The sequence below is a fragment of the Protopterus annectens genome, chromosome 1.part2, assembly GCF_019279795.1.
Source record: "Protopterus annectens isolate FY-2018-M chromosome 1.part2, PAN1.0, whole genome shotgun sequence".
NCBI classification, from domain to species: domain Eukaryota; kingdom Metazoa; phylum Chordata; order Ceratodontiformes; family Protopteridae; genus Protopterus; species Protopterus annectens.
This window is the reverse complement of record NC_056727.1, coordinates 930791947-930817498: the sequence shown is the minus strand read 5'-3', so window position 1 is coordinate 930817498 and position 25552 is coordinate 930791947. Positions and strand designations below refer to the sequence as shown.

General features: G+C 41.4%; 1 protein-coding gene across 7 annotated transcripts in view; it reads right to left on the bottom strand.

Moving 5' to 3' along the window:
* ENAH (ENAH actin regulator) overlaps positions 1–25552 on the bottom strand; it is a 1657477-nt gene that overhangs the window by 995032 nt on the left and 636893 nt on the right. For all 7 annotated transcript variants that reach the window (XM_044059827.1, XM_044059830.1, XM_044059831.1 and 4 more), the window contains exon 3: positions 24105–24282. In XM_044059827.1, the coding sequence (XP_043915762.1) occupies positions 24105–24282 (178 nt within the window). The remainder of the gene's footprint in view (positions 1–24104; positions 24283–25552) is intronic.

The window sequence follows — 25552 nt, the reverse complement described above, 5'->3', positions numbered from 1 at the left end:
ATTTGATGAATATGCTTCACCTCAAAAATCTAGATCCATCAGAGCCACAAGGCGGGAGACTTAAACCTCGTCTCGGCTATTAATAGGACGTGCTGGAGGGATAGATTCATCACCCAAAGACTCCCTATGCTGTGGAACAAAATCCCGGTACATGTGAGGCAGAGCACCTCGCTGGCCTTGTTCAAGAGAAATCTTGACCAATGGATGGGAGATCGCAGATATACCCCAGGAATTACCTCAGTGTCACTGCTCGACAGAGGCACAGCAAAATAATGGGTATAGTTCCCCATACTAAAGGGGTGGCATAAGCCACAAAACAATGGGCTAGGCTTATAAATGCCCTCGGGCAGATAGCCTAGTATGAACCTATGAACCTATAAGAAAGAAACTGTTTCAAAAAAAAGAGTAAAACCCCACGATTGGAGAAACTCCCTGGTCAGCCTCAGTAAGAAGCTGAGATCCCTCATAAAATCCTCCAAAGCTAGTTATGAAAACAAAATTTCCACTGATATTAAAGACAACCACAAAGCATTCTATAGTTATGTCAAGAATCTCAATGGCAACTCTCAGATCTGCTCTGAGTTACAGTACAATGACATTAAATATACAGAACCAACTGATATTGCAAGCATCCTGGCAGATAACTTCACCCCCCCTCTCACCCCCTAAACGGCCCATCTTTATACCGGAAGAATGCAAAGTTCCTGTAATCACGGCTGCACAGGTAAAAACCTCACTCTCCAAAGCCACTAACAATGCATCCATGGGACCTGACAACATCCCATGCTGCCTCCTACACTAACTACAGAATGAATTGGCATCCCATCTAAGTACCATGTTCAATCATAGCCTCACCTCAGGCTTTGTGCCCATTGAATGGCACACTGCGACAGTTATCCCACTCCGCAAAGAGGGAGCCACGACAGACCCCAGGAACTACCGCCCCATTAGCCTGATAAGCCTGGTCTGCAAAGCCATGGAACGTATCATCATGGAACTCATAACCAAAGACACTGGAGATCTCCAAAATCTGGACCCCACACAGTTCGGGTTTGTAAAAGTCAGATCATGTCTCCTAAACCAGATAGACTTCTATGAAGCAGTCACCAAAGCCACAGATGAGGGTAAGGTGGTTCACACAGCCTATCTAGATCTCGCCAACGTGTTCGACACTATCCCCCACTCTGGAATTATAGATAAACTCACTAAACTAGGTATAAATCCCTATGTCACAAGATGGGTTGCCAACTGGCTTACTGACAGAGCCCACACTGTGAAAGTAGCAAACTCCAAATCAGACTTCAGACCAGTGACAAGTGGAGTACCACAGGGGTCAGTCCTGGGTCCTCTCCTGTTTGGTATCTACTTCTCTGAAGTACAGGCTAACACAGAAGGTCTTTGGCTAACTAAGTTCGCAGATGACTGCAAACTAGGAGCCATAATCGAAACTCCTAACGATGTGGACATCCTACAAAAGGGCCTCACTGAGACAGATGCCTGGTGTCAAAGCCATGGTCTCAAGCTCAATGCCAAAAAGTGCATTGTCATCCCCTTTGGTAAAAACTCTGTACCCATGAACTACCACATAGGCGGTAGTCTACTTGACACCGAAAGTGTGATAAGAGAGCTTGGGACACAGGTGGACAGTAGTCTCTCCTTTGATAATCACATCACTACAGTGGTCAGGAAATCCTTCTATGTGGCACACTATCACAAAAGGTTTCTCATCCAGAAAAAAAGAGGTCATTGTTCCCCTCTACTTCACTCATTAGAACCATTATAGAGTACAACGCCCCTTTTGGTATGTACCTCACAAGTCATCTACAACTGGAAAGGCCACAGATATACCTCATAAAAAGGATTACTGGCCTCAAATAGATGCCCTATGCAGACAGACAAAAAACTCCAGCTTTACTCTGTCACATATTGCCAACTCAGAGGCGATCTCTGCCTAACATACAAAGTTATGTCAAACCCAGAGCTATTGGACATGCTCCACTTAAAGAAATACCAATCCTTCTGAGCTACACGCTTTAGGGACCTAAACCTTGTCATCACAATAAACAAAACATGCTGGAGGGATAGATTCCTGTCCTAGAGACTTCCCATACTCTGGAACAGACTACCTATCTCAAACAGAGCTCCTCATTAGCACTCAAGAAAAATCTTGATGATTGGATGGGTAATAGGAAATTAACCCCAGGGATCACTTCTGTGGTTCTGCTTGACAGGAGCACAGGAAAATAATTTTCTTGGGTGGCAAAAACCAGGGTACCTTGTTGGCTAGGCTTGTATAGGCCCTAGGGCTAATAGCCTAGTACATACCTATGAACAATATACCTCAATATAATGGTTTATGCATACTATCCCATTCAAGTTTTGTTCTCTCATGGAAAACTATACCAACTATGTTAAATCCAGCAAAATCCTCAGCTGGGCAGCGATTACTACATAGTAAATGCACACACAGACTATGGCAACTCTAACAGGGCTCTCTGTGTGAATCACCAGAAGGCACATGGCTCTGTATGTCACTCTCTATTGTGAGGCATAAGATCATGGTATCACTGCAACACCTTTTAAAGTGCTTTCCACACTGTCTTGCTGTCAGGCAAACTCTTGTTAATATTATAAAATAGCTGTGCTAATCCATCTCAAAAGCACTCTGGAAGGTCAACATTTTCTCTGTGTATTCACTGAGTTTTGTGTGACCTTTCAGCAGAATCGTACTAAGTGGTAGTGTCTGTCCTGCAATCGCTAAAGAACTTCTGTGCCACAACCTTACACTTACTAGCTACTGGAATGCAATTAAATAAGGACATATTCATTTTGAAAACACAATAATAATGTGTCTTAATTCAGGGCCTCAACTACGCTGCTGTACACATTTTATTTGCAGAACTCAATTTTTCCTCCAACTCAGCTGAAACAATCACTGCTTTCAAACACCTGTCATACTACAACACATGCATGTTTGCCTACATAAATGCGGAAAGTACAGTTTTGTACCTACTATAAATGTAGATGTTAAGAGTGTTCACACTGCTGCAGTCATTACACTTGGGTTATCCTGCTGTCAGGCGGTCCCACAGTCGGCCTGAGTTCCAAAGTCTTGGTCCGGCATTGGTTGCTGTCGCTTCTTCCCTGACGTCAGTGCGCCAGGGGTATACAAGACGCATCCAACACCATTTTCTTCAGTTTTTGTTGCCCCAGATGTCAGGTGCCCCCAAGTAGGTAAGCAATATATATTGCTAATCAAAAATATACAGTAAAAACAATACCTTCAGTTACCAGCAAATACACCCCAAAGGTTGTATAGGATAGAAAGGTATAGATAAGTCCAGCTAGTTCAGAGGGGATGGAGGAAGGGTAACCTGGACTGCAGCAGCGTGAACACACTAACATCTACATTTATGGTAGGTACAAAACTGTACTATGTTCATCGTGTTACACTGCTGCAGTCATTACACTTGGGTAGAATCCCAAAGCTGAGGTTGGGTGGCTGGTCTATAAAGAGTTAGGATTGGCTATGAGGCCCTGCAGAACTGCAGTGGCAAATCCTGCTCTGGATTTAGAGTAAAGAGGCAGGTGATAATGCTTGGTAAAGGTTTGCACTGAACTCCAGTTGCAGCCTCCAAAATTTCCTTGGTAGGTACTCCTCTGAGAAAGGCTGTTGAAGTGGCTGTTGCCCTGGTGGAATGTGGCCTAATGTTATTTGGGACTGATTTTCCATGCTGTGTGTAGCAGTACCGAATACAGTGTCCTATCCATTTGTATATAGTCTGCTTTGATAGCCTTGCCCTGTGATCCTGCAGCATATGCTACAAACAGTTGCTCAGTTTTCCTGAAAGCCTTTGTTTTGTCCAAGTAGAAGCGTAGCTGCCTGTGTATGTCCAAAGAATGCAGAAGTTTCTCCTTTATTCTGGGGGGTTGGATAAAAAGTTGGCAGATGGATGGTTTGGTTAAGAGCCACACTAGATCTATGTCTGGGCATCCCCACTTTTGCGTTACCATGCTGAAGATTTGTGGATTCAATTTCCATTCATGAGGGTCCATGATATTTCTGCTTGGATCGTCTGCCAGAGTACTTTTCTTTCCTGGCAGGAATTGTGCTTGCAGGTGAACTTGATACATTAGAGCTGTGTTCCACAAGGTCATGGCTTGCCTGCATAGGGGATAAGAATGAGTGCCCCCTTGCTTATGTACCACAAGGTCCTTGAAAGCTGTTAGGGCATTTTGAACAGCCAACATCTCTTTTTAATTGATGTGAAGATGCATCTGGTCTGTGGTCCACTTGCCCTGAATGCATTTTCCTGCCATGTGTGCTCCCCAGGCGTAATCCAAAGCATCTGTTAGAGTTTGCCTGGCTGTGGGTTGGGTAAAAGGCTAACCCTTGTTTAGGTGACATGCCTGTGCCCATCGAAACTCCTGTTTTAGGCAGGGAATCACTGGTATTACTGCTTCTAAACTGTGAGAGTGTTGAGTCCAAACACTTTTCAGGTACCATTGTAATTTCCTCATATGCAGTCTGGCATATGGTATTAGTAGTATGCAGGATGCCATGAATCCCAGGGCCTGCAGAATTTTTCTTGCAGGGAGATGGGACTTTCTTGCCGGCAATTGAAAATATTGAGTTAGTTGAACTTGTCTGTCTGGCGTGAGATAAGCCATCTGGGCCGTTGCATTTAAGCTGGCACCCAGGAATATAATCTGTTGCGAAGGTACTAGTTTTGACTTCTTTTCGTTTACTGTGTACCCTAGAGAAATTAGCAACCTTTTTACAAACGCCAGATGCTGTAGAAGAATGTCTTTTGTCTCTGCTTGAATGAGGCAGTCGTCCAGGTATGGATATATTTGAATTCCTTTTTGTCTGCAAAATGCAATTACTGGTGCCAGGCACTTTGTGAAGACCCTGGGCGTAGTGGGTAAGCCAAAGGGCAGTGCAGAGAATTGGTAGTGCATTGTACCAGCTTTGAATCTGAGGTATCTTCTGCAATTTTGTCTGATAGGGACATGCAGATATGCCTCTGAGGTCCACAGTAACAAGCCAAGCCTTGTCCAGCATGGGTAGAAGCTGCTGTAATGTCAACATTTTGAATTTCGGAATATCCAGGTAAGTATTCAGAATTGAAAGATCTAGTATGGGCCTCCAGGCCTTGTCCTTTCTGGGGACCAGGAAGAGTCTTGAGTAAAATCCTTGTCCTTGTTCCTGTTGTGGTATTTTCTGAATAGCTCTCATGTCCATGAGGGCTGAAATTTGTTTTTGCGCCTCTGTCCATTGATTTTGTGGCAGGTCTGGCATTCCTTTTAACCTTGGTAAAGTATGAAAGTGGAATCTGTAACCTTGAGACACAATATTCAGGACCCATTTGTCTTGGGTGATTGTTTGCCAATTTTGAGAAAAATTGCTAGTTTTCCCCCTAAGGGGGCTTCCAGAAGGGATGTGCTTGGCGTACGAAGGGGAAAGTCATTGTGACTGTTTCCTGTAAGGTTGAGACTTGTCCTCACCATCTTTTGGGGTTGAGGTGCCCCACTGTCGTTGTCTGAGCCTTGGGGTTGAGATCTGCCTCTTGGGCGTCTGTATCTGCCTCTCTGTGGCCTGTCTGACACTGGAAAGGACCAATTCTTTGTTGGCCAATTTCTGCTAAACTGAGGGTGGCTGTACCTGTAAGAAATCCTTGACTGTTTGCACAGACTTAGCTTTATCCTCCATTTTCTTTAACACCTCTTCTGCCTTAACACCAAACAAAGTATCATGCTGTAAAGGGGCATCCAATAATTTTGTCTTAACATGATCAGGTAAACTTTGTTATTTTAAGGAAGCATTTCTTCGAATCACAGAAAGTACAGTTTTGTACCTACCATAAATGTACATGTCCGATAGGTATGCATCTGCAGTCCTTACATATGGGTTGTCCTGCCTCAGGCAGCCCTTCGGTCGGCCGGATTCCAAAGTCTGGGTCCGGCGTCGGCTGATGTCGCCCTCTCATATGTAAGGACTGCAGATGCATCCTTGAAGGACATCCTGTAACTGTGGCTCTACAAGAGGCCTCTAAAGAATCAAAACCACATTGCAGAGTATATGTTTTCACACCTGTTCAACTGCATGCAATAAATCCTGCATTTCTTTACAAGCAGGAGCTTCTGAGCTTGCAAGCATTTTCTGTCGGCAGCGGCCTGTGGCTCTGAGGTAGCGGGTGTCAGGGGCTGCGAAAGCGCCTCACTGAGAACCGGCGACTGGCCTAGAAGAGGTTTTGTCGGTTTTGGACCTCGGATGCCTGTCTTTATCCTTGTCTTTGCGTTTTTTCGGTATTGAGGTCGTTGGCTGATCCGACGGCATTGTATAATTGAACCTTCAGCCAAAGTAGTGCAAAGCAAAATCAAAACGTCTTTTTATAGTGTGTTTGTTAAATGTAGCACAAAACCGACAACTAGTGACGTCGTGATCAGGGCCTAGGCATAGAATACAGTAAGAGTGGAAGTCCTTATGAGGTATTTGCTTCCCACAAGAAATACAATTATTAACTTTTTCTGACATCGGTCTGAGGCAAGAAAAAAGTTTCCCCAACAGGGTACTTAGCTTTATTGAAGACTTCGGATCTGAAATTCGACTTCGAAAATCTCAGGAGTCGGCCGACCGGCACTTGCGAACTGCTTCTGCTTCGGGCACCGCGTGGCAAGAAAGACTGAAGAAAATGGCGTCGGATGCATCTTGTATACCCCTGGCGCACTGACTTCAGGGAAGATGCGACAGTAACCGATGCCGGACCAAGACTTTGGAACTCAGGCCGACTGTGGGACCGCCTGACGGCAGGATAACCCAAGTGTAATGACTGCAGCAGTGTAACACTATGAACATGTGCATTTCTACTCAAACATCAGTCTTTGATCACTGCCTTCTTTCTTGCATACAGTGGAAAAAGGCTACACAGCCCATCCATCAAAAAAGCATCACTGAACCATGCTCAGCAAAATAAAGTAGATGCCAGTTTACCACTGCTCTCTTTGTACTCGTTTTCAAATGTATCCATCAAGATGTCTCCTACTCTCTTGCTCTCTCTTCACAACATAACCTGCATCGCATACTTTACATTTGTAAACTGTGTATTCCTAAACATAAAACGTAAAACGGCCACTAGTGAAAGAAACATTTCCTTTCTAGGCTTCACTGTTTGGTAAGTATTTATTTACTCTCTGTTTACCGGTTTAGTCCCACTAGATCAGCGTTTGCTTTTCAGGGGAGATCAGATGTGGTATTCGCAACTACTACTCTCCCTCAGCACACCAAAGTTTATATACAAATCCATCAGTGACAATTTATGGTATTATACTATGAAATGCTACCTTTAAGCTCTATAATTGTTTTACAATGTACAGGCAAAATAAAGGGAGTAGGGTACGCAAGCAATTCTGGAATGCTAGCAAAAGCACAAAGTACCCTCATTGCTGCTTGAATGACAGCCTCTTAGAAGCTTGATGGTTGGCAGGCATGATGCAATTAAAAAAATATAGCTGAAATTAAAATCAAACACCAGCATAACAATAACAGGTGGTATGGTTAAAACCAGCACAATTTGACATGATGCTTGGGTGAAAGTTACATCTGTACAGTTCTAACTTTGTATAAACAAATACAAAACAGGAAAGGGAGAAGTACAATTACAAATGCAGGCATTTCAGGCTTACAGTGACCAAGAACATATTACACATGTCATTGTCACATAGCTTAACATTTCTGAAACATTTAGGTACACAGTGAGTTTTAGATTGTTACCAGGTATAATGGTGATAGCAGTACAGAAAGTAACTATGTAATGTTTTACATTTATCTGTTTACAAAAGAGTTTCAGTACCCTTCATTGTAATGGTAAACATTTAAAAAAATGGAGTGTGCATAGCTACAAGGCTCTGGTTACCCACTGTCAGTGAAGCAGTACTTATGCAGGAATCTATCAGGTATTACATTTTTTCTTAAGTGTCTGAGGTAGTCGTGTATCTGATTTGGGTTAGCAATCAGTTTTGATAAGGTGGGATAATTAGAGAGTATTTTTTTTTCACGTAGTCAGGAGGCAATATAGAGTGTGCAAGTAATTTTTGTGGCTTCTTGGTGAGTGGGTAAGGGAAAGTTTTAATGGTGAGTTTATTTTATAATGATTACATGTCTTGGTTTAAAATTTTGCAGGTAAGAGTTGATAAGAGTAGGGTAGTGCATGCAGTAATTGGCAAGCAGCTGTTTTTTTGGAGGGTGATGCGAGCGTTTTAGCTGTGGGGCAACATTAATGAATCTATATTTACGGTTTATATAATGTTTGAATTAGTCTGAAGGAAATGGGTACGCCCAATATAGCAATACTATGAGGAGTGCATAATCTGTTCTGGGTACTACGACATTTTTAGTTACAGCCCTGTAAGCTTCATAGCTAAGACAATTTGAGATGCAAGCTACTATAAGCTGAATGTCGACTTTAGTACGGATTTTAAAATTTAAGTTAAGGTCAAGACAGAGTCCCACATACTTGTATTGGTACAAACGTTTCATCATTGAGAGGTTTTAGTGTAACAGGCTTGTCTCTAGTGATTGTGTAAGTGCATGTGCTGAATAGCATGGCTGCAGTTTTATCTCCATTTACTGTTAATAGCCAGCAGTAAAGTATACCAAGTACTTTTTCAGATGATTTTGTATTTTACTTGTTGAGGGGCAGATTTGTGCGGGACTATATCATCTGCATAAAGGGCTGTGTTTTCTTGCAGTTCGATACCATTTACGAATACAGAACAGTATTCAGTCTGGTACTGATCCTCATCTTACCCCTGCAGTGAAAACGGTCCTCTGTTTTGGCACCCCCTGCTTGCACTATAAATGTCATTTCTGTTAAATATTTTTGAACCAGTTTATTAGGCTATGACCAAATACCAGCTTTATAGTTTTTGTAACAGCAATTCATGATTACCACTTTGAAACTTCTGGCTTAAAATCTATAAAGTTAACCTCATTAATTATATTTTTCCATTGCTGAGTAGACAAGGTCACAGGGAGTGTAAACTGCAGTCAGGGTATTACAAGCATTACGAACTCTGTTATTGAGAGTCAGTTGTTAGACCACATTTTTTAAGATGCTGGAGTATTTGGTTGTAGATCAGTCATTCAAATGTTTAAGTTACAGGATATAAGAGGGAGATGGAGTAGTAATTAGTAAAAGTACTATAGGATGACTTTATTGGTACGAGGATTGTCAAGGAATGTTTGAATTATGGTGGAATGAAGGATGCGGTGAGGGAGACATTATGAATATGTGCTGGTACTAGCCATATGTTTTTTTTTTACCTCCACCATCCTGAGAACACAATCACATGCAACACTGCAGAGGGAAAAGATACAGCATGGAGGGCAGAGAAACATGTGGTTAGTTTATAACAGGTACACACATCTGTCTCACTTTTTTATACTGAATCTATACATACAATACTATTTCTACATCAAAACACATTTGTTTTTGGACCCTTAACAATGACCTCACACTTCTGTAAGCCTGCTCAGTAAAGACAAGAAGCAGTTAGCCAAAAACAGTTCTGTGTTACCCATACTATCCATCCTCGCTCCTGCCTACAACAGTGACATGCTCAGTTACAGTCGTGCAGTTCACATTCTCATGCTTGGTATGTTGTAGTTGCTAGTGACATAACTCTACCTAGCCTCAGGTTCCCTTAGGGATGCGTTGCAAAAGCATGTTGCCCTGTACACAGCTTTCTCATGTAGAGGAGAGCAGATCCTTGGAAGTTCATCACCACTACATTCTGTACTACCTGGTTCAATCCTTGACGCTGGTACACTTGTTTTTCCTAGTGTCACTAGCCAAGCCCTATCCCTACTAAGGCTGCACGTCTGTCCACATACTTATCTTCTAACATACTTCAGCAATATAACGACATGCACTGAGTTAGGATTTTGGCCCTCAGTTAGCCTTGCTCTTTTTCATTTACTGATGCTCCTCAAAGTCAGAATGGTTTATGGGTACACACCTCATTAAATAAATAAGTCTAAAAACCATTCCCTATCACTAACTACATAGGATGTAACACAAAGACCTTCAATAAATGGGCTCCTCGGATTCTCTTCTACAATTTTTAAAGGCTGCTACTGGTCTGACTTTTAATGTTGAAGTTTGAGAGGTATAAACTCATGTATAAACTGAATTTACATACAAAGCAAAAGCACTCAGCTGTCTAAATAATGTAAAACACTCAAGTAATGCTCAGTCTCTCAGCATTACAAATCATAGCAAAGAGGGTCACAAACAGGAGCACTTTTCTATTTCTTCACAAAAGGTCTTTACACACTAGAACTTTTGTAGTTACTGAATCTTTGCATAACTTTAGTTTATTTATTTAATAAGCTATGTACCCATAAAGTCTGTCTTTGTAAGAAATCCAAGTTAATCTGGTAAAATGAAAAAATCATGGCACTACAGCTAAATCACAGCAGTTGATGGTTAACTAGTAATGGGTTTCCTATTATTTTTAGTCATTAAAATATCAACATTAGTAAAAACAATTAAGGTAAGCACAAATATTTAACCAAAAAGTCCTAGTTCACTTTTTTGAGATAAGTGTTACTGAGCATGTACTAAGACTCCCCCAATAAAAAGTATGCTGATGTTTGCCCTTTTATGTTAAAATTAAATGCAAATAAAATTATTGTATCAAATAACTGCTGCAGTGTACTGAGTACTTGGATATCAGCAACACAAAGTCAATAAGCTAACTTCTGAATTTAAAATGTTAATCTGTATGTCATTTGTTAATTACTGCGTTTTATATAAGAAACCAAACAAACTGTAACACACTGGTCTGCCATGGCAAGTGGCCAGACAGAAGTCTGCATCCCTTTCATTCTTGAAACAGTACAGACTTAAGGCACATTTGTGTTTGAAGTTTAGCATTTTGTTACAAATAACACTTTAAACTCGGAGCAGAGCATCACTGTTTTTGATATCCTTGCTCTGTGGAATTTTAAGAAATTGCCATTTAAGTAATGCAGTGCTTTTAAGAACTATGTATTTTGAGTATCTGCGCATTTGTTTATGCACTGATGTCATTTGCAAAGATAAAAAAGGGGGCTTTTTCAACAGGAATGTACATTAAAAATAAAGTCATGAAATTTTGAGAGAGAAGAAAGTTGCTTTCTCATCACCTGTCCTCTATAACATTTCCCAAACCACCGCTTAATCCTGTAGCAGATGGCAAAAAGCTTTTTTTGAAGCCTGACCTGACATTCTCCGGCATAGTCATCATCAGTAAGGTCTCCAATTTTTAACAAGACACTACAGCTGCTCTGGTTTGAATTAGTACCCAGAAAATAGTAACACAGTAACATAGTACTGCAGTAAAGGACCCAGAGTGCCCAACGTAGCTCTGTGCTGATGAGGAAAGATTATACTTATCTATTAAAATTACAAAATTATCCGGTATGCCTGTAAAAATGCAACTCCTCTTCAAGCAGGCAGGCTCTTGAAATTGTTTTCTAATGATTACCTTGGTCAGTTCTCTACGTATTTTTGCCAAAAACATGCATGCACTCCTTTGTACCAAAAAGTGCCACTATGTTATGTTGCAGACGCTACTGTAAGGCATTATTACCCTGCTCAGAAAAAAAGGCAAGTAAAACATGAGATAAGCCATATAGTACACAAGACAACAGACACCTGTTTTTTGAGGCCTTTAAGCAGAATTGTACTGCATCTGTCTTGGGTTAGGGTCATAATTCCTGAATAAAATCAGGTACTAAACCACTGTAGCAGACACGATCAGAAAGTGCCAGTTGAACCTAACCATACTAAAAATCACACTATACAATTTGTACATTACCAAACATCATTTTGAATATCGCATTACGGTACCAAAACACTACAGGCAGACAGGTCCAGTTTTACTATTAAATCTTCCACTCATACGTGCAAGCAAGCAAATTCATCTGTGACACGTCTTTTACCCCCCCCCCCCCAAAAAAAAAAAAAACTAAATCTTGTAATGAGATAAGACTGTATTGAAGCATGCCAAGGCCTAAGTAGAACACACTTCTCCCATCCCCAAGTCCAACCCTTTTAATAATTTCTTGGGGCTTGCCCAATAGCTCACCTTCCTGTACTCTAGCACTCCTCTTGGAGTGATCAGTTGGGCACTTCCCAAACTGAGTGACAGCCCTAGGGCCCATTTGTTTTCCAGGACAGATACTTGAAGTTTGTTTTTGGAGTAGGTTTGAAGGGTGACCAAATGAATTTTTCTAAAATGAAGTAAAGGTCCCACAAGGGAAATGGGTATGGACTGGATATTTTAAATAAAATGCACCTTTGAGGAATGCTTTTTTTTTTTTTTTTAAATCTAAGTGAAGCAATGGATGAGGTATAGATACCTGCACAGAAACTTGAGACTAAACACTGTACTTTAATGAAGTCATAGAGACATTGTAAGAAAGATATGCCAGGTATTTCCGCCAGTTAAGCTGATCTGGGGTTCAGACATTTTTCATTAGCCCAAATGGTGAGAAGTTTCCATTTGTCCTTATATGTTTTCTGGTGAATGGTTTCTGTGAAGGTTAGAATTTCTAATAATTTCTTTGGGCCGTGTAAATTGTACGCCACATTCAGAATTGGAGAAGCTATTCTGCTAGCATTAAGCACTGATGTCAGGGTGATACCTCTCTGGTAGAGAGTTAGCAAAAGCCTCTGAATAGGATTATATGGAACTGACTGCTAGGATGTGCAAGGCACAGCCAAAATTGTACCACGGGTATTATTTTGGAGTGGAGCCTTTTTTTTTTGTTTTCTGAATGGTTTTGGTTATCACAGGGATAAGAGGGAAGACCAAAAAGATCCTAAGGCCACAAAACTCTATTAGGACCATCCTTCAGTGATGGAATGTTGACATCTGTCAGTCACAGAAATCTGACTCAAGGCTGTAGAAAGTATCCCGGCCTAGGCTACATTGCTTTCCACACTTTCAGGCCACAAATTGAAGGTGCAAGAACCAAAGGATGTGGCATACCTATTTCATTAAAGGTAATTGCACCTGTAGACTGGTTAGACAAGGTAACTCTATGGAACTACTCCAAACCCAAGTTACTGTGGGTAAGATCCTACAAAGAGGCTAGTCACAAGTGAAGTCCCTCCAGGACCAGTCCTTGGACTGCTCCTTTTTAGCATTTACGTCTCAGAAGTCAAGGCCAATGTCAGTGGTCTCTGGCTGACTAAATTTGCAGATGATTCCAAATTAGGAGCTGTCACTGAATCTCACACTGACACTAATGTCCTCCAGAAGGGGCTGACACACAAACAACTTGTGTCAGAGTCATGAACTAAAACTAAATGCCAAGAAATGCATAATATAATCTTTTGGGAAGTCATCCATCCTTGGTAACTATCATATTGACAACACACCCCTTAGAGTTGACCCAGTAGTCAGGGACTACTTTGTTCATGTGTCTACAGTGGTGAGGAAATCATTCTATGTTGCGCAACTTACAAAGGTATGGCATTCTAAGTCCAAGGAAGTCATTATTCCACTGTATTTGGCATTCATCAGACCCATCATTGAGTACAATGCCCCCTTTGGTATGTACCTAACCAAGCATATCCAACAACTGGAATGTCCACAGAGGTTCCTCACAAAAAGAATACAAGGCATAATTAATATGTCCTATGCAGACCGTCTCAAGGCCCTATCCCTGTATTCTGTCTCCTACAGGTTTTTGAGGGGAGATCTATGCCTGGCATACAGGGCATTGTCAGACCCCACTCTGACGGACCTCCTGCATATTCACAAAACAAACTGTACCAGAATTACCCGTTCTAAATACTTAAACCTTGCCTGTGATATAAACAGGACCTGCTGGAGAGAGAGGTATGTATCCCAGAGACTATCTCGTCTATGAACAGGCAACCCATCCATGTGAAGCAGAGTTCCTCCCTAATCCAATTCAAGTGCAACTTGGACAACTGGATGGGAAAACAGAAATTCATCCCTGGTTTGGCATCTATGTCTTCGATGCAAAAGAGTAACCTGTAAATGGTTCATCTCCCAGGCCCATACATACACTTATCAAGGGTATCAGAACTTGTCAGAGATTTGGGATGCATGGTTAGGCTTAAAAAGGCCCTTGTGGTCGACAGCCTAGTAAACACCTATGAACCTATGACTGCAAATTAGGTGCTGTCACTGAATCCCCTAGCAATGCAATCAATGATTGGTGCCAAAGCCATAGTCTTAAACTAAATACTAAAAAAAGCATCATTATTCCCTTCGGTAAAAACATGCCCCTGCTGATTATAAAATAAACAATAATACCCTAAAGTACCATTTCAGTAGTGAGAGATCTGTGAACACAAGATGACTGACCTCAACTTTGACCACCATGTGTCTACTCTGGTCAGGAAGGTATTCTATGTCGCTCACCTGATTAGTAAATGCACTATATCAAGAGCAAAAGAGGTTACAACTCCCCTGCACTCATCCCTCATCAGGCCTATTATTGAATATTATGCTCCCTTTGGTATATACCATACCAGACACCTGCAGCAACTTGAGACCTCAGAGATTTCTAACTAAGAAAATTCAGGTTCTCCAGCATATGTGTTATACTAACAGACTGAAGTCACAGTCACTGTACTCAGTAGCATACAGACTACTTAGAGGCAACTTACGCCTGGTATACAGGGCTATCCTTTGACTCAAATCTAATGGAAATGCTGCACATCCGTAAGTCAAAAGGGACTACAGTCGCCCAATTCCAGGGACTTCAGTCTAGTCTGTGACAAACAGTACCTGCTGGAGAGACAGATACATCTCTCAGAGGTTGCCATACCTCTGGAATAGGCTTCTAAACCATATTAAGCAGAGCACCTCCATGACCCTATTTAAGCGCAACCTGGTTGACTGGATGGGAAACTGTAAATTTCTGCCAGGAAATGCCCCAGCTTGTCTCCTGGACATGGGTAGTCCTTGCTAGAAAAACCTTGGTCATAGATGACATCTCTCATCTAGTATTATATAGGATTTAACGGCTAAGCTTGTAAAGACCCTCTTGTCAATAGCCTGGTAAGATCCTATGAACATATGAGTAAGAACTGTGACATTTCACATTTAATGGAGAAGTAAAAAGGCCCATTACTGGCCGACCCCCTCTCCAGAGGATACTGTTGGACACTGTCTTGTCCAATTACCATTCATGAGAAGCACCAGACTCCTACACTGCCTTTATGTTAAGATGCTGGTCTCTCCCAGCATGTATACTGCAATCAGGAAGGATTTGTTGAAAATGACCCACTTCCAAAGATTTGTGAATATGGGGAAACAGTGAGTACCTCTTGTCTGATGTAGCAGAAGACTGCCATATCATCTGCATAACTGGCCACTGGGTCCCACAGATCTTACTTGGAAGGATGACAGTGTTAGCTATACAGAAGAGTGTTCCAATACACAGATATGGAACTATGACAGTGTGGTGGCCACAACCCCCAAGCTGTCTGGCCTAGAAATGAGTTAGCGATTGAGTGCCAAATACATCCATATGTTAATGATACAGAAGGCTTGTAGTGACTGGAAAGGGATGCCCCTTGTCAGACTGGGTATACATAGCCACCACTGGAGGTTGTTCTTACAACAGTCCAAAACAGCGATGTGTTGGGAAAGTGACTGGCCATGTTGGTTTCACTGGAATTGTAGTGACTACTGAAAAAAACTACGGGCACTCATAAAATCGTCTAAGGCCAGCTTCGAGAGAAAAATTGATCAGGACACTAAGAATAATCACAAGGCTTTCTTTAGTTATGTTAGGAACCTAGGTGGGAATTCCCAGATATGCTCAGAATTGGTCCAAAATGACAAAAAATACACTGAGCCCACAGACATTGCCAACATCCTAGCTGACAGGTCCAGTGCAAACTTCTCCCCCCCTCCCCACCAAAAGGGCAAATATCTATCCCAACAGAGTGCTGCCCCCCTGACATCTCAGATGCTCAGGTAAGAGCCGCCCTCTCCAAAGCAAAAAACACAGCATCAATGGGACCAGATGGTGTCCCGGGCTGCGTCCTACATGAACTCCAAGAAGAGCTAAACCCAAACATAAAACTACTGTTCAATCTTAGCCTTACTACAGGATATGTACCCAAAGAGTGGCATACAGCAACAGTGGTCCCTCTCCACAAAGGTGGTGCCTCAATGGATCCTGGAAACTATCGCCCCATAAGCCTGACTAGCTTGGTCTGCAAAGCTATGGAAAGGATCATCATGGACCTCATAAATAAAGATATTGGGGACCTACAGACACTGGATCCTACCCAGTTTGGCTTTGTTAAGGGCAGATCCTGCCTCATAAACCTGGTCGATTTCTTTGAAACAGTCACCAAGGCCATTGACGAGGGGAAGGTGGTCCACACAGCCTACCTGGACCTCGCAAAAGCCTTCGATACAATACCCCACTCGGGCATTATAGATAAGCTCACCAGCTTAAATATTAACCCCTGTGTCACTAGATGGGTTGCAAACTGGCTCAAGGACAGAACCCACATGGTTAGAATTGCTGGAGCCATGTCAGACTCCAAACCAGTTACAAGTGGTGTCCCACAAGGCTCAGTCCTGGGACCTCTCTTGTTCGGTATATATTTCTCGGCAGTACAGGCCAATATGGAAGGACTGTGGCTGACCAAGTTCGCAGATGACTGCAAACTGGGCGCCATAATCAACTCTCCAGCCGACACAAGCATCCTCCAAAAGGGCCTCATAGAAACAGACAACTGGTGCCAGAGCCATGGCCTCAAGCTAAACGCCAAAAAGTGTATAGTCATCCCCTTTGGCAAAAACAAAGTGCCCACAAATTACCACATAGGTGGTAATCCATTAAGTACAGAAGAAGTCATTAGGGACCTGGGGACCCAAGTTGATAGCAATCTCTCATTTGACAACCACGTGGCCAAAGTGGTTAGAAAAACATTTTATACAGCCCATCTAATCGTGAAGGGATTTACATCTAGATCAGGGGAGGACATTGTGCCTCTTTACTCATCCCTCATCAGGCCCATAATTGAGTACAATGCCCCTTTTGGGATGTACCTTACCAGACACCTGCAGCAACTGGAAAGACCCCAAAAGTACCTCACCAAGAGGATCAAAGGGCTCAAACAGATGCCATATGCTGCCCGGTTAAAGAAACTCCAGCTCTACTCAGTGGCATACCGCCTGCTCAGAGGCGAACTGTGCCTGACGTATAAAGCCATGTCCAACCCGGAATTAATGGACATGCTGCACCTCAGAAAATCCAAATCCCATCGAGCTACGCGCTCGAGAGACTTGAACCTCAGCACTGAAATAAATAGGACATGCTGGAGGGACAGATTCATAACCCAGAGGCTCCCTTCACTCTGGAATAAAATCCCAGTCCAGATTAGGCAGAGTCCCTCATTGATTCTCTTCAAGAGGAATCTTGATGAGTGGATGGGAGATCGTAGGTTTACCCCAGCTATCACTTCTGTGTCACTGTTAGACAGAGGCACAGTATACTAACTTCAAAAAAAGGCATAGCAAAATTAATTTAAAATGGGTGGCGAAAGCCAAACACACTCTGGCTAGGCTTATAAATGCCCTAGGGCAGATAGCCTAGTATGAACCTATGAAAAGGTCCCATGAAAGTGAAATGAGGCACAGCATACACTGTGGATGCCATATATCATCACAGCACTTTGAGGCATTATTTTGCTTTGGAAGACAGAGGGTTTGAGGAGTTTCTTACAGGGGTGTCTAAGGGAAATGAGACTGTTCTCACAGGGCAGCTTGTAAGGCAATGTCCTTGTCATTCAGCAGAAGGCATTGCACATTCTGGTGACCAACATGCACTCTATGAAAGCTATGCAATATGCAAACTGCATCTGATACTTGGAAAAATTCACTGATGGCATGGAAATGGAAGAGGTCGATAAGAGACCATGCCTGCTGTAAGAGTTAATCCCAAGAGGGCAACAAGGAGCTAATAATCTAGAATCTTGAAGATTTTGATCACTAGCTGCCTCTGGTGGAGTAATACTATCATAAACTTGAACACCCGGGGGTTGTGGCAAGAGAAAGTGTAGGCCTCTGAATTGAAAGTCATGGACACCAGCACTGAAGTTTTTGTACTTCCTGGGCTTCTTGGTAATTCTGATAAGTAGAAATGCTCCCTGGAGGCCCAAAGAACACATTCAATCTCCTTGTAACAGGCACAGAGCTACATTATGCATGAATACCTTCATGAATTCCTCTTTTACTATGTACTGTCTTAAGCCACTGTGTTCCAGTATGTACCTACAGTCTTTTGTTTTCACTGGCACCAAAAATAATTTTCAGTAATAACTTTGACGTCTGGTGGGACCTTTTGGATGGCTCTTTCCTGTAACAGATTGCTTATCTCTTGCATTGTCTAATTTTTGACAAGGTGGTGCATTTACTAATGCAATTTGCAGCTTTCAGATATGTCCTAGGCTCACCTGTCATAAGCAATATTTGATGGTGGGACAGTCATTCCTCAACTACTTTCCAAAAATAGCTGCTGGGGAATGTTTCAGCAGTTGTTCTTTACGCAAAAGTTGATCTTATCTTCGCAATAACTGGCAGAAAACATTTTTCTGGTTGTGGGGCCATTCTGGAAGATGTTAGCTTCCTAAAGAACCTCTCTGCCTTCCTGGTCAACTGTGGTCCATGACAGAAACATTTGGTGTTGGCTCCTCTGCTTTATTAACAAACTCATGGAGGCTGAAATTCTACTCCCATAGCCATAAGAGTTTTCCCTACCCTTCCAACTGCTTGTGGCTCGTCTACTCCAAAAAGAAAAGGATGTAACCAGGGAGTACAAAAAGGCCTTCCTCATGTTCTCCACAAAGTCTTACCATAAGCTAGGTATGTCCGCATACAGGTGTGCCTGTTCCTGCAGTTCTGGCTGAACTGTCAGATGCACTATAAATGATGTGGGACGTGTAGATCGTGGTCTGGGCTCTTCATTTTCCTTCATTACCACATGGAACTAACATAAAACTTCTTTCTGAAAATAAACCAAGTGAGTGAGATAATTCAGTGCCCTCAGTGATTGAATGGAGGACAGAAACACCCTTCTCAAATATGTCCATCATTACAGCCTCCCATTCTGGTGGCAGGCACGTCTCTGAAGGGTTGCGCCCTCCTTAGTATTACTGGGATCACCTGGTCTGGTTTACATGACTCCATCCAAACTGCTCAACTGCTGGATCTGTGAAATATTCAGTCTGAATTTTAGGTACGGGAGTACCATGTGCAGGATGTTCCAAGGCCATCATGGTGGCATCTTTCTAAACGTCAACCAGGAAGATTAGGGAGCATACCTAAACATGTGCTGCAACCTTTTTGGTGGTAATGGGATGGGGTCCATGGGTCAACCTCTTTTGTCCTGCATTAATTGGAGAGATGGAGAAATCAAATTTAGGGGGCATCAAAGGAAACAGCACTCTATTCTCTTCATACATGTCTGTTACTATACATGTCACAGGAAAATCTGTACACCTAGTTTTCTTTGTGGCCGTCCATGGTCTTTTGTGGGAAAAGTTCTGAACACTCAGATGAAGGGCAAGGCCTTTTGCAGCTTACTGAGGCAGAGAGTGGTTGCAGCAAGCTTTTGGTAGATGCTTGAGGAATGGTCTATGCAATCCTAGTATGTCCACAAGTCACTGTGGTAGTAAAAGCATTGACAGTGGCAGGTGATCTACAGATTTGTACCAGGCACACTCGGCTAAATTGCAGTAAATGCTGACAGGTGCCAATGATACCTGCAGGAAACCAAAGTGGGCTGCAAACATCACTGGTAGAGATGCTTCCAGAGGCAACAGCAACAGGTACCATACCCCTCAACATCTTACTGCAAGAAATCTGCACAGACCTTAAAGTAATGGGGGTTGCAAAGGCCCAAAATCAGAGACAAAATTTAAATATCGCTCTTATAAACTTAGAAAGAATAAAGAGGATTTGTTTTGGCATGTATAGCCTGAAGGATATGAAGTCTGAAACTCAAATGTAGGTCTTTATTTAATGGCCTCATTCTTCAGTGATTTGCCTGAAAACCAGAAATTTTAGTAGTAACAGACCAAAAATATGAGGTGAAAATCTAGACAGTTAAGAGGTGCGCCAGATAGGTTGCAAAGGCTGGTACTGGGAGCAGATGCTGCTTCTAAGGCAGTATTACACTGCTGCCATATATGGCAATGCCTAGATCAGCACAGTAATGACTCAACAGGGTGCAAAACAGGCAATGCTTGGTACTTGAGCAGCAAATACACTAGCTTTGGCACTATAACTCTGAAGTGACTGGTAGTACTGACAAGTGTGGAAATGAAACTTGCAGAAGGAACAGGCAAATATACTGGAGATGGACAAGATCTTCCAGCATGCCCTAGACACAGAAATGGAACACGTACCCATCTTTGCTCTCAGCCTTAAATTTCCAAACAGCCTGTACCATTTTATTCCAAACTCTGGAGGAAGGCAACCTGGGGTGAGATCAGCTTTTATGTTGGAATAAACTCTAGGGGTCTCAGTAACAATCATATCAGGGAAATTTTATTCAATTTTTCTTGGGGCTCTGAAGGTTAGGGCCTGGACCCGCATTTACTTTCTAAACAGTACCAAAGGTTTCTCAGGGTCAGAAACCTGTTTGAGGACTGCCTTACGTTACTTGAAAGACTGGCATCATAATTGGAAATGGCTTGACATTGGGTATCTGATATCAAATTTAGGCAATTCCCCTAGTTCAGGTCTCTTCTTAGTGAGGGCCTGTTTTATAAAGAAACTTAAGTTTCTCTCAACACTACATTTTATTTGATGAAACCCCAAGCATATGTAGCACTAAGCAGTATTGTACACCGCTCCATGAACAACAGAACTATTGTACCCATTACTGGGTGTGAATGCCCTGCCTCAAGCACAGTGATTAAAAACAATGGTTTTGATGTGGTGAAGGGGGAAAACCGGCCTCAGACCTGCACACCCAAAAATGTGGGAGAAGGGGCTCTAAAACAGACTAGACAAATTAGGAAAAAGTGCAGCAAGTTACCCCTCAATGAGTAGACAGACGTGTCCACCAGCAAAAAGAACCAATTTCAATCAAATGTCTGATAAACTGCAACACAACAAATGCAGTCCGAGAACTCTTCCATCTCCAGGATATCTGAATGGCAGTTAAGAACTGGAGATCTGCAAAAGAAGTGTGACATGAATGGGTGGCGGTAGCAAGCAGCCTGAAAACAGTTGCCAAGAAATCCTTATGACTGTAGCATGCAGTTCTATTTTATTACTTCTTAACAGATCCTGCATTCTTCCTCACTAGACAAAAGAGCTGCATGTGAAGTGTGTGGACTTATTTCTCCTATTTTCACTCTAGCATACAGAACCTTTCACTGATGCTAGCCATCAGCTGTATAGACAAACACAGACTCCCTGACTATGCCAATGGACAGTTAAGTAAGCTTTCTTGTTTTAACAGAGTACCCAAACACAGGGTAGATAGGTCAAAGTAGGTTAAATGCTAATTTAAAACAGCAAACTATGCCAGCACTACCTGCCATGCCTTAATATAAGCATTCCACCTACTCCTAACACTTTTATTACCTCCTCCCTGAAGCTGTGATATTGCCCAGTGACAAATACATAAAAAAACCTGTTCAAAAAAGGCACAAAGTACAGCATGACTCCTTAGTCATGCACAACTTCCAAATTTCCTGTCACATTACTGGTCTGATAGTACTCATCAGGTTTCTACAAATGTAAACCCTGTCCATTTTGTATTTATAAGCTACAGTGCTAACTGCATTTACAAGCAAGTCTGTAAACTAAATGGGACACTGCTTCTATGATACAACTACTACTACAACTACACTTGTTGAGTGATAATACCACCTGTGTATAGGCTGTAATCTAATTAACTACAGTAATAAAATTGTTTTGACTATATAAATGCCATGAAATGTGTTGTGAAAAAATCTGCATGTAATTTCCGACACTGAAGGATTGCATCTCAGGGGCTAAGGTAAATGGGTCTCCTCAAGTACTGCATAAAGATTTTACTAAAACTGAAGAATTTCAATATTTTTATGTAGTGGCCCTTTGCAATTTAACCCAGAGCGACTCAGTGACCATCACTTGCCTGGCTGTGACAAAAGTGACCATTTTCTTTCAACAATGATGGACACTGCACCCTTTACTGAATTAGTCAGCTAATTTTTATCGTTACTACTGTTGTGCTGCAATCCATGCAGTCTGCATGACATCTATGGTTCACTACACATTGCAGGATCGTCCATGTCAACTTACAGATATATTCCTTGATTCAGTTAAAAGTCATCCATTACTGTACTGCATGGTATCAGGATGGGAGATGAAAGAATACAAGGCATTATACATAATGTTTATCTTTTACAACAAAATGTATTAATCTGACTGCTGACATGGACGCACAAAAGTAGGCAGCAGAGTTGTTCAGTGATTAGCATTTCTGCTGCACAGCAACAAGGTAAGAAAGAGATCAGTCCTAACTAACCTCCTATTACTGTCTGAGTAGGTACATAGGATTTCCCTTTGGTGGGGAGAACTCTGCACCAGAATTTCATCCTACCTCTCAAAAACATGACGGCTGGCTGACTAGCTTACCCTTGACTTTGTAGCCCTGGTCATGGTAGAAAGCCAACACAGCATCATTACACTTATGTTAACAAGCAGCAGTCCAGTATATGCTTCTGTCAATGGTCATGCTCTTAGGTGAGAAAGTGGATTATTAAACCCTAAGCAATACTCCTATAGCTGATGCATCCCACTCTAATTTCTTCAGGCAATGTGTGCAATTTGCATCACAAGTGTTTTCCTGAAATAGGATTATCTCCTCAGTCAAGCCAGCAGGACCTCTTTAGTTTGTCAAAAATTAACAGTTTGGCAATTACTTAACCAATACACAATTGCTTGCCTACGTCAACGCACCATGATTAGAGCTGTAACCCAGAGTGACATCAACAACACCTAACTGGCCATTAATATTAATGCTGTTCACATGGCTCTGTATTTTTAGTTGTCCACATCTGGAAGATATCTTTAAAACACCGGTGTTTTCCAAAGGCTACAAAACAAACTCTTCATTTCACACAGGAAAGCGTTCATACCCATAAAGATGCATGTGAATACTTTTTTGTGTAAAAGAAAATTGCATTTTGCGCCTTTAGACATGATCAGTCTGCAGTTACTTCCTTTGAGACTTCTTGTAGTATGTTTTCCACTCGCTTTGTGACAGTTTTGCAGGAGTGTTTTGCTTTCTAGCAAGGATTACAGTAGACCCATTTTTCCTCTGCAGTTTAAACTGTGATCAAGTAAGAGTGTGGTTCTGGCATGCTAGTGTAACCTGGATGTTCAAAACAATCTGCAAGGGTCTTGAAAACTGATCTAGTTCAATGTTTCCACATACACCTGGAGTAAAACCAGAAGGCAAAGCATTAATTCAGTACAAATTTTCACTGAAGAACCGGCTCTGCTTCAAAGACATAGCTCTGTTTTACTTACCCCTTTACTGCTGCTTTCATTTGATAACTAGCAAGCGAACTAGCTTGAAGCACATTTTCACTCAAGACTTGTCACAAGACAAAAAAAAATAAGGTACACTAACAAATTCCTGATAACACTACAGAAAGCATAATTCATATAAGGAGAGCATAAACACTGGTGGGCAAGTATACACCCCCTATCAGCATATCACATAACATCCAAACAAAATCAAAAACATCAGAAGACAAGAAATAACCCTAGGTAATGCATTTCCAAATTACTATGTCAAAAAGAGTAACAAAGGGCAAGTGAACATAGAGCACCGTGATTTCTCCCATCAATGCAGCTAAAATGGTTTGAAACAATTCTACACAGACATGCAACAACATGGCTTACTTACTCTTTACTATTCTTTTAAAATTAAAGCATAATGCGCTCTCTTATCTATACCAATGGAAACCTAACCAAAATATGGAAAAAAAAAAACCCACACCAATGTCAATGGCATAATAGACAGCAAAGAGTACAAAACCTACCTGTATCCTGTGCATTTAGAACTTCTAAGGCATGCATCATGGCACTTGCAAACACGTTCGCATCTTCCTTACTGCCAAAATTAAGTCCATATACTTGTCTGGCATCCCGCCACTGGTGAAAGGTCTGTGTAGCCTGATTGTATTTTAGTCCCTTGGGAATGGCACAGTTTATCACCACCTTAAAAGAAAAGAAATTAATTAGTGAAGCAAGGCATGTGTTTATAATTAGCACGCTTGCATACATACAATATATATATATATATATATATATATATATATATATATATATATATATACATATATATATATATATATATATATATATATATATATATATATATACACATATATATATATATATATATATATAGAGAGAGAGAGAGAGAGAGCATCCTTCATGGTGTGACTGCAACAATCTAGTAACTGCTTCTCTGGGAGTTGATACCAAAATGGGATCCAGAAAGTGCTTTAGAAAACTTCAAGGAACAAGCTGTACTTAACTGAGCTACAACAATTCTGCAAACCATCCTGATACACAGCTTGGAAAACTACAACTTCGATAACAAAGGTCACTAATTTAATACTGTATTCAAACTACTTCGAGGTCATGTAATAAACCTCTTCTGTAAAAAAGGAAAACAAAAGACTTGAAGTGTTACCAGGTCAAGGGGCAATGCAAAAGAAAAAATCTGAACAAAAACAATCTAGCAATACAAAGCATTAAGGGAAATATGAGTAGATTAAGAAACAATTCAAATAGGACTGGAATCAGATATGCAATGGTGGGGATTATCAGGGACATACAGGGCTAAGTTACAAAACAGCTGCTCCCAGTGTAGGTTACACTGGGAACAAGTCTTCTGGAATTGGGCCCATATAAAGGAAAATATAAGGAGGGTAGATGTCTGAAGCAGAATATGAGAATATTTTGTGAAGAAGATGCGAGCTTTGTAGTAGAAACTCGGATAGAATCTGCATATTATTCCCCAAGACACAATAATTGGGCTAAATTGGACAGAAATTGCAAAACACAGGTGTTTGTGTATAACTGAAAGCTTTGAGACCCATTTATTTTATTTATTTCCAATTTGATGACCGGGGAAGTCCACTGGGCCCGGTGAAAAAAGCTCCAACAATAGCAAACCATTACAATATACAAAACACAGCAAAATATGGACAGAATATATACAGTAGATAAGAAATACAATTACTAATATTTACATATCAAAGAATAGTATTTACAAAATTGTTCTGAGAAAGGCAGTTGTCATTGTTAGATTCTAGACAATATTACGTCTGAATGACCTTCTTATAAGAACTAACAGTAACAATCCAGGAAGTAGTTAGTGATTTTTAAAGAAAGTTATTATAAAGAAAGAGGAAAATAAGCTCAAAAATAGAAGAATTTAAAGGAGGGATGACTTATGTTGGTAGGATGCAAGTACATT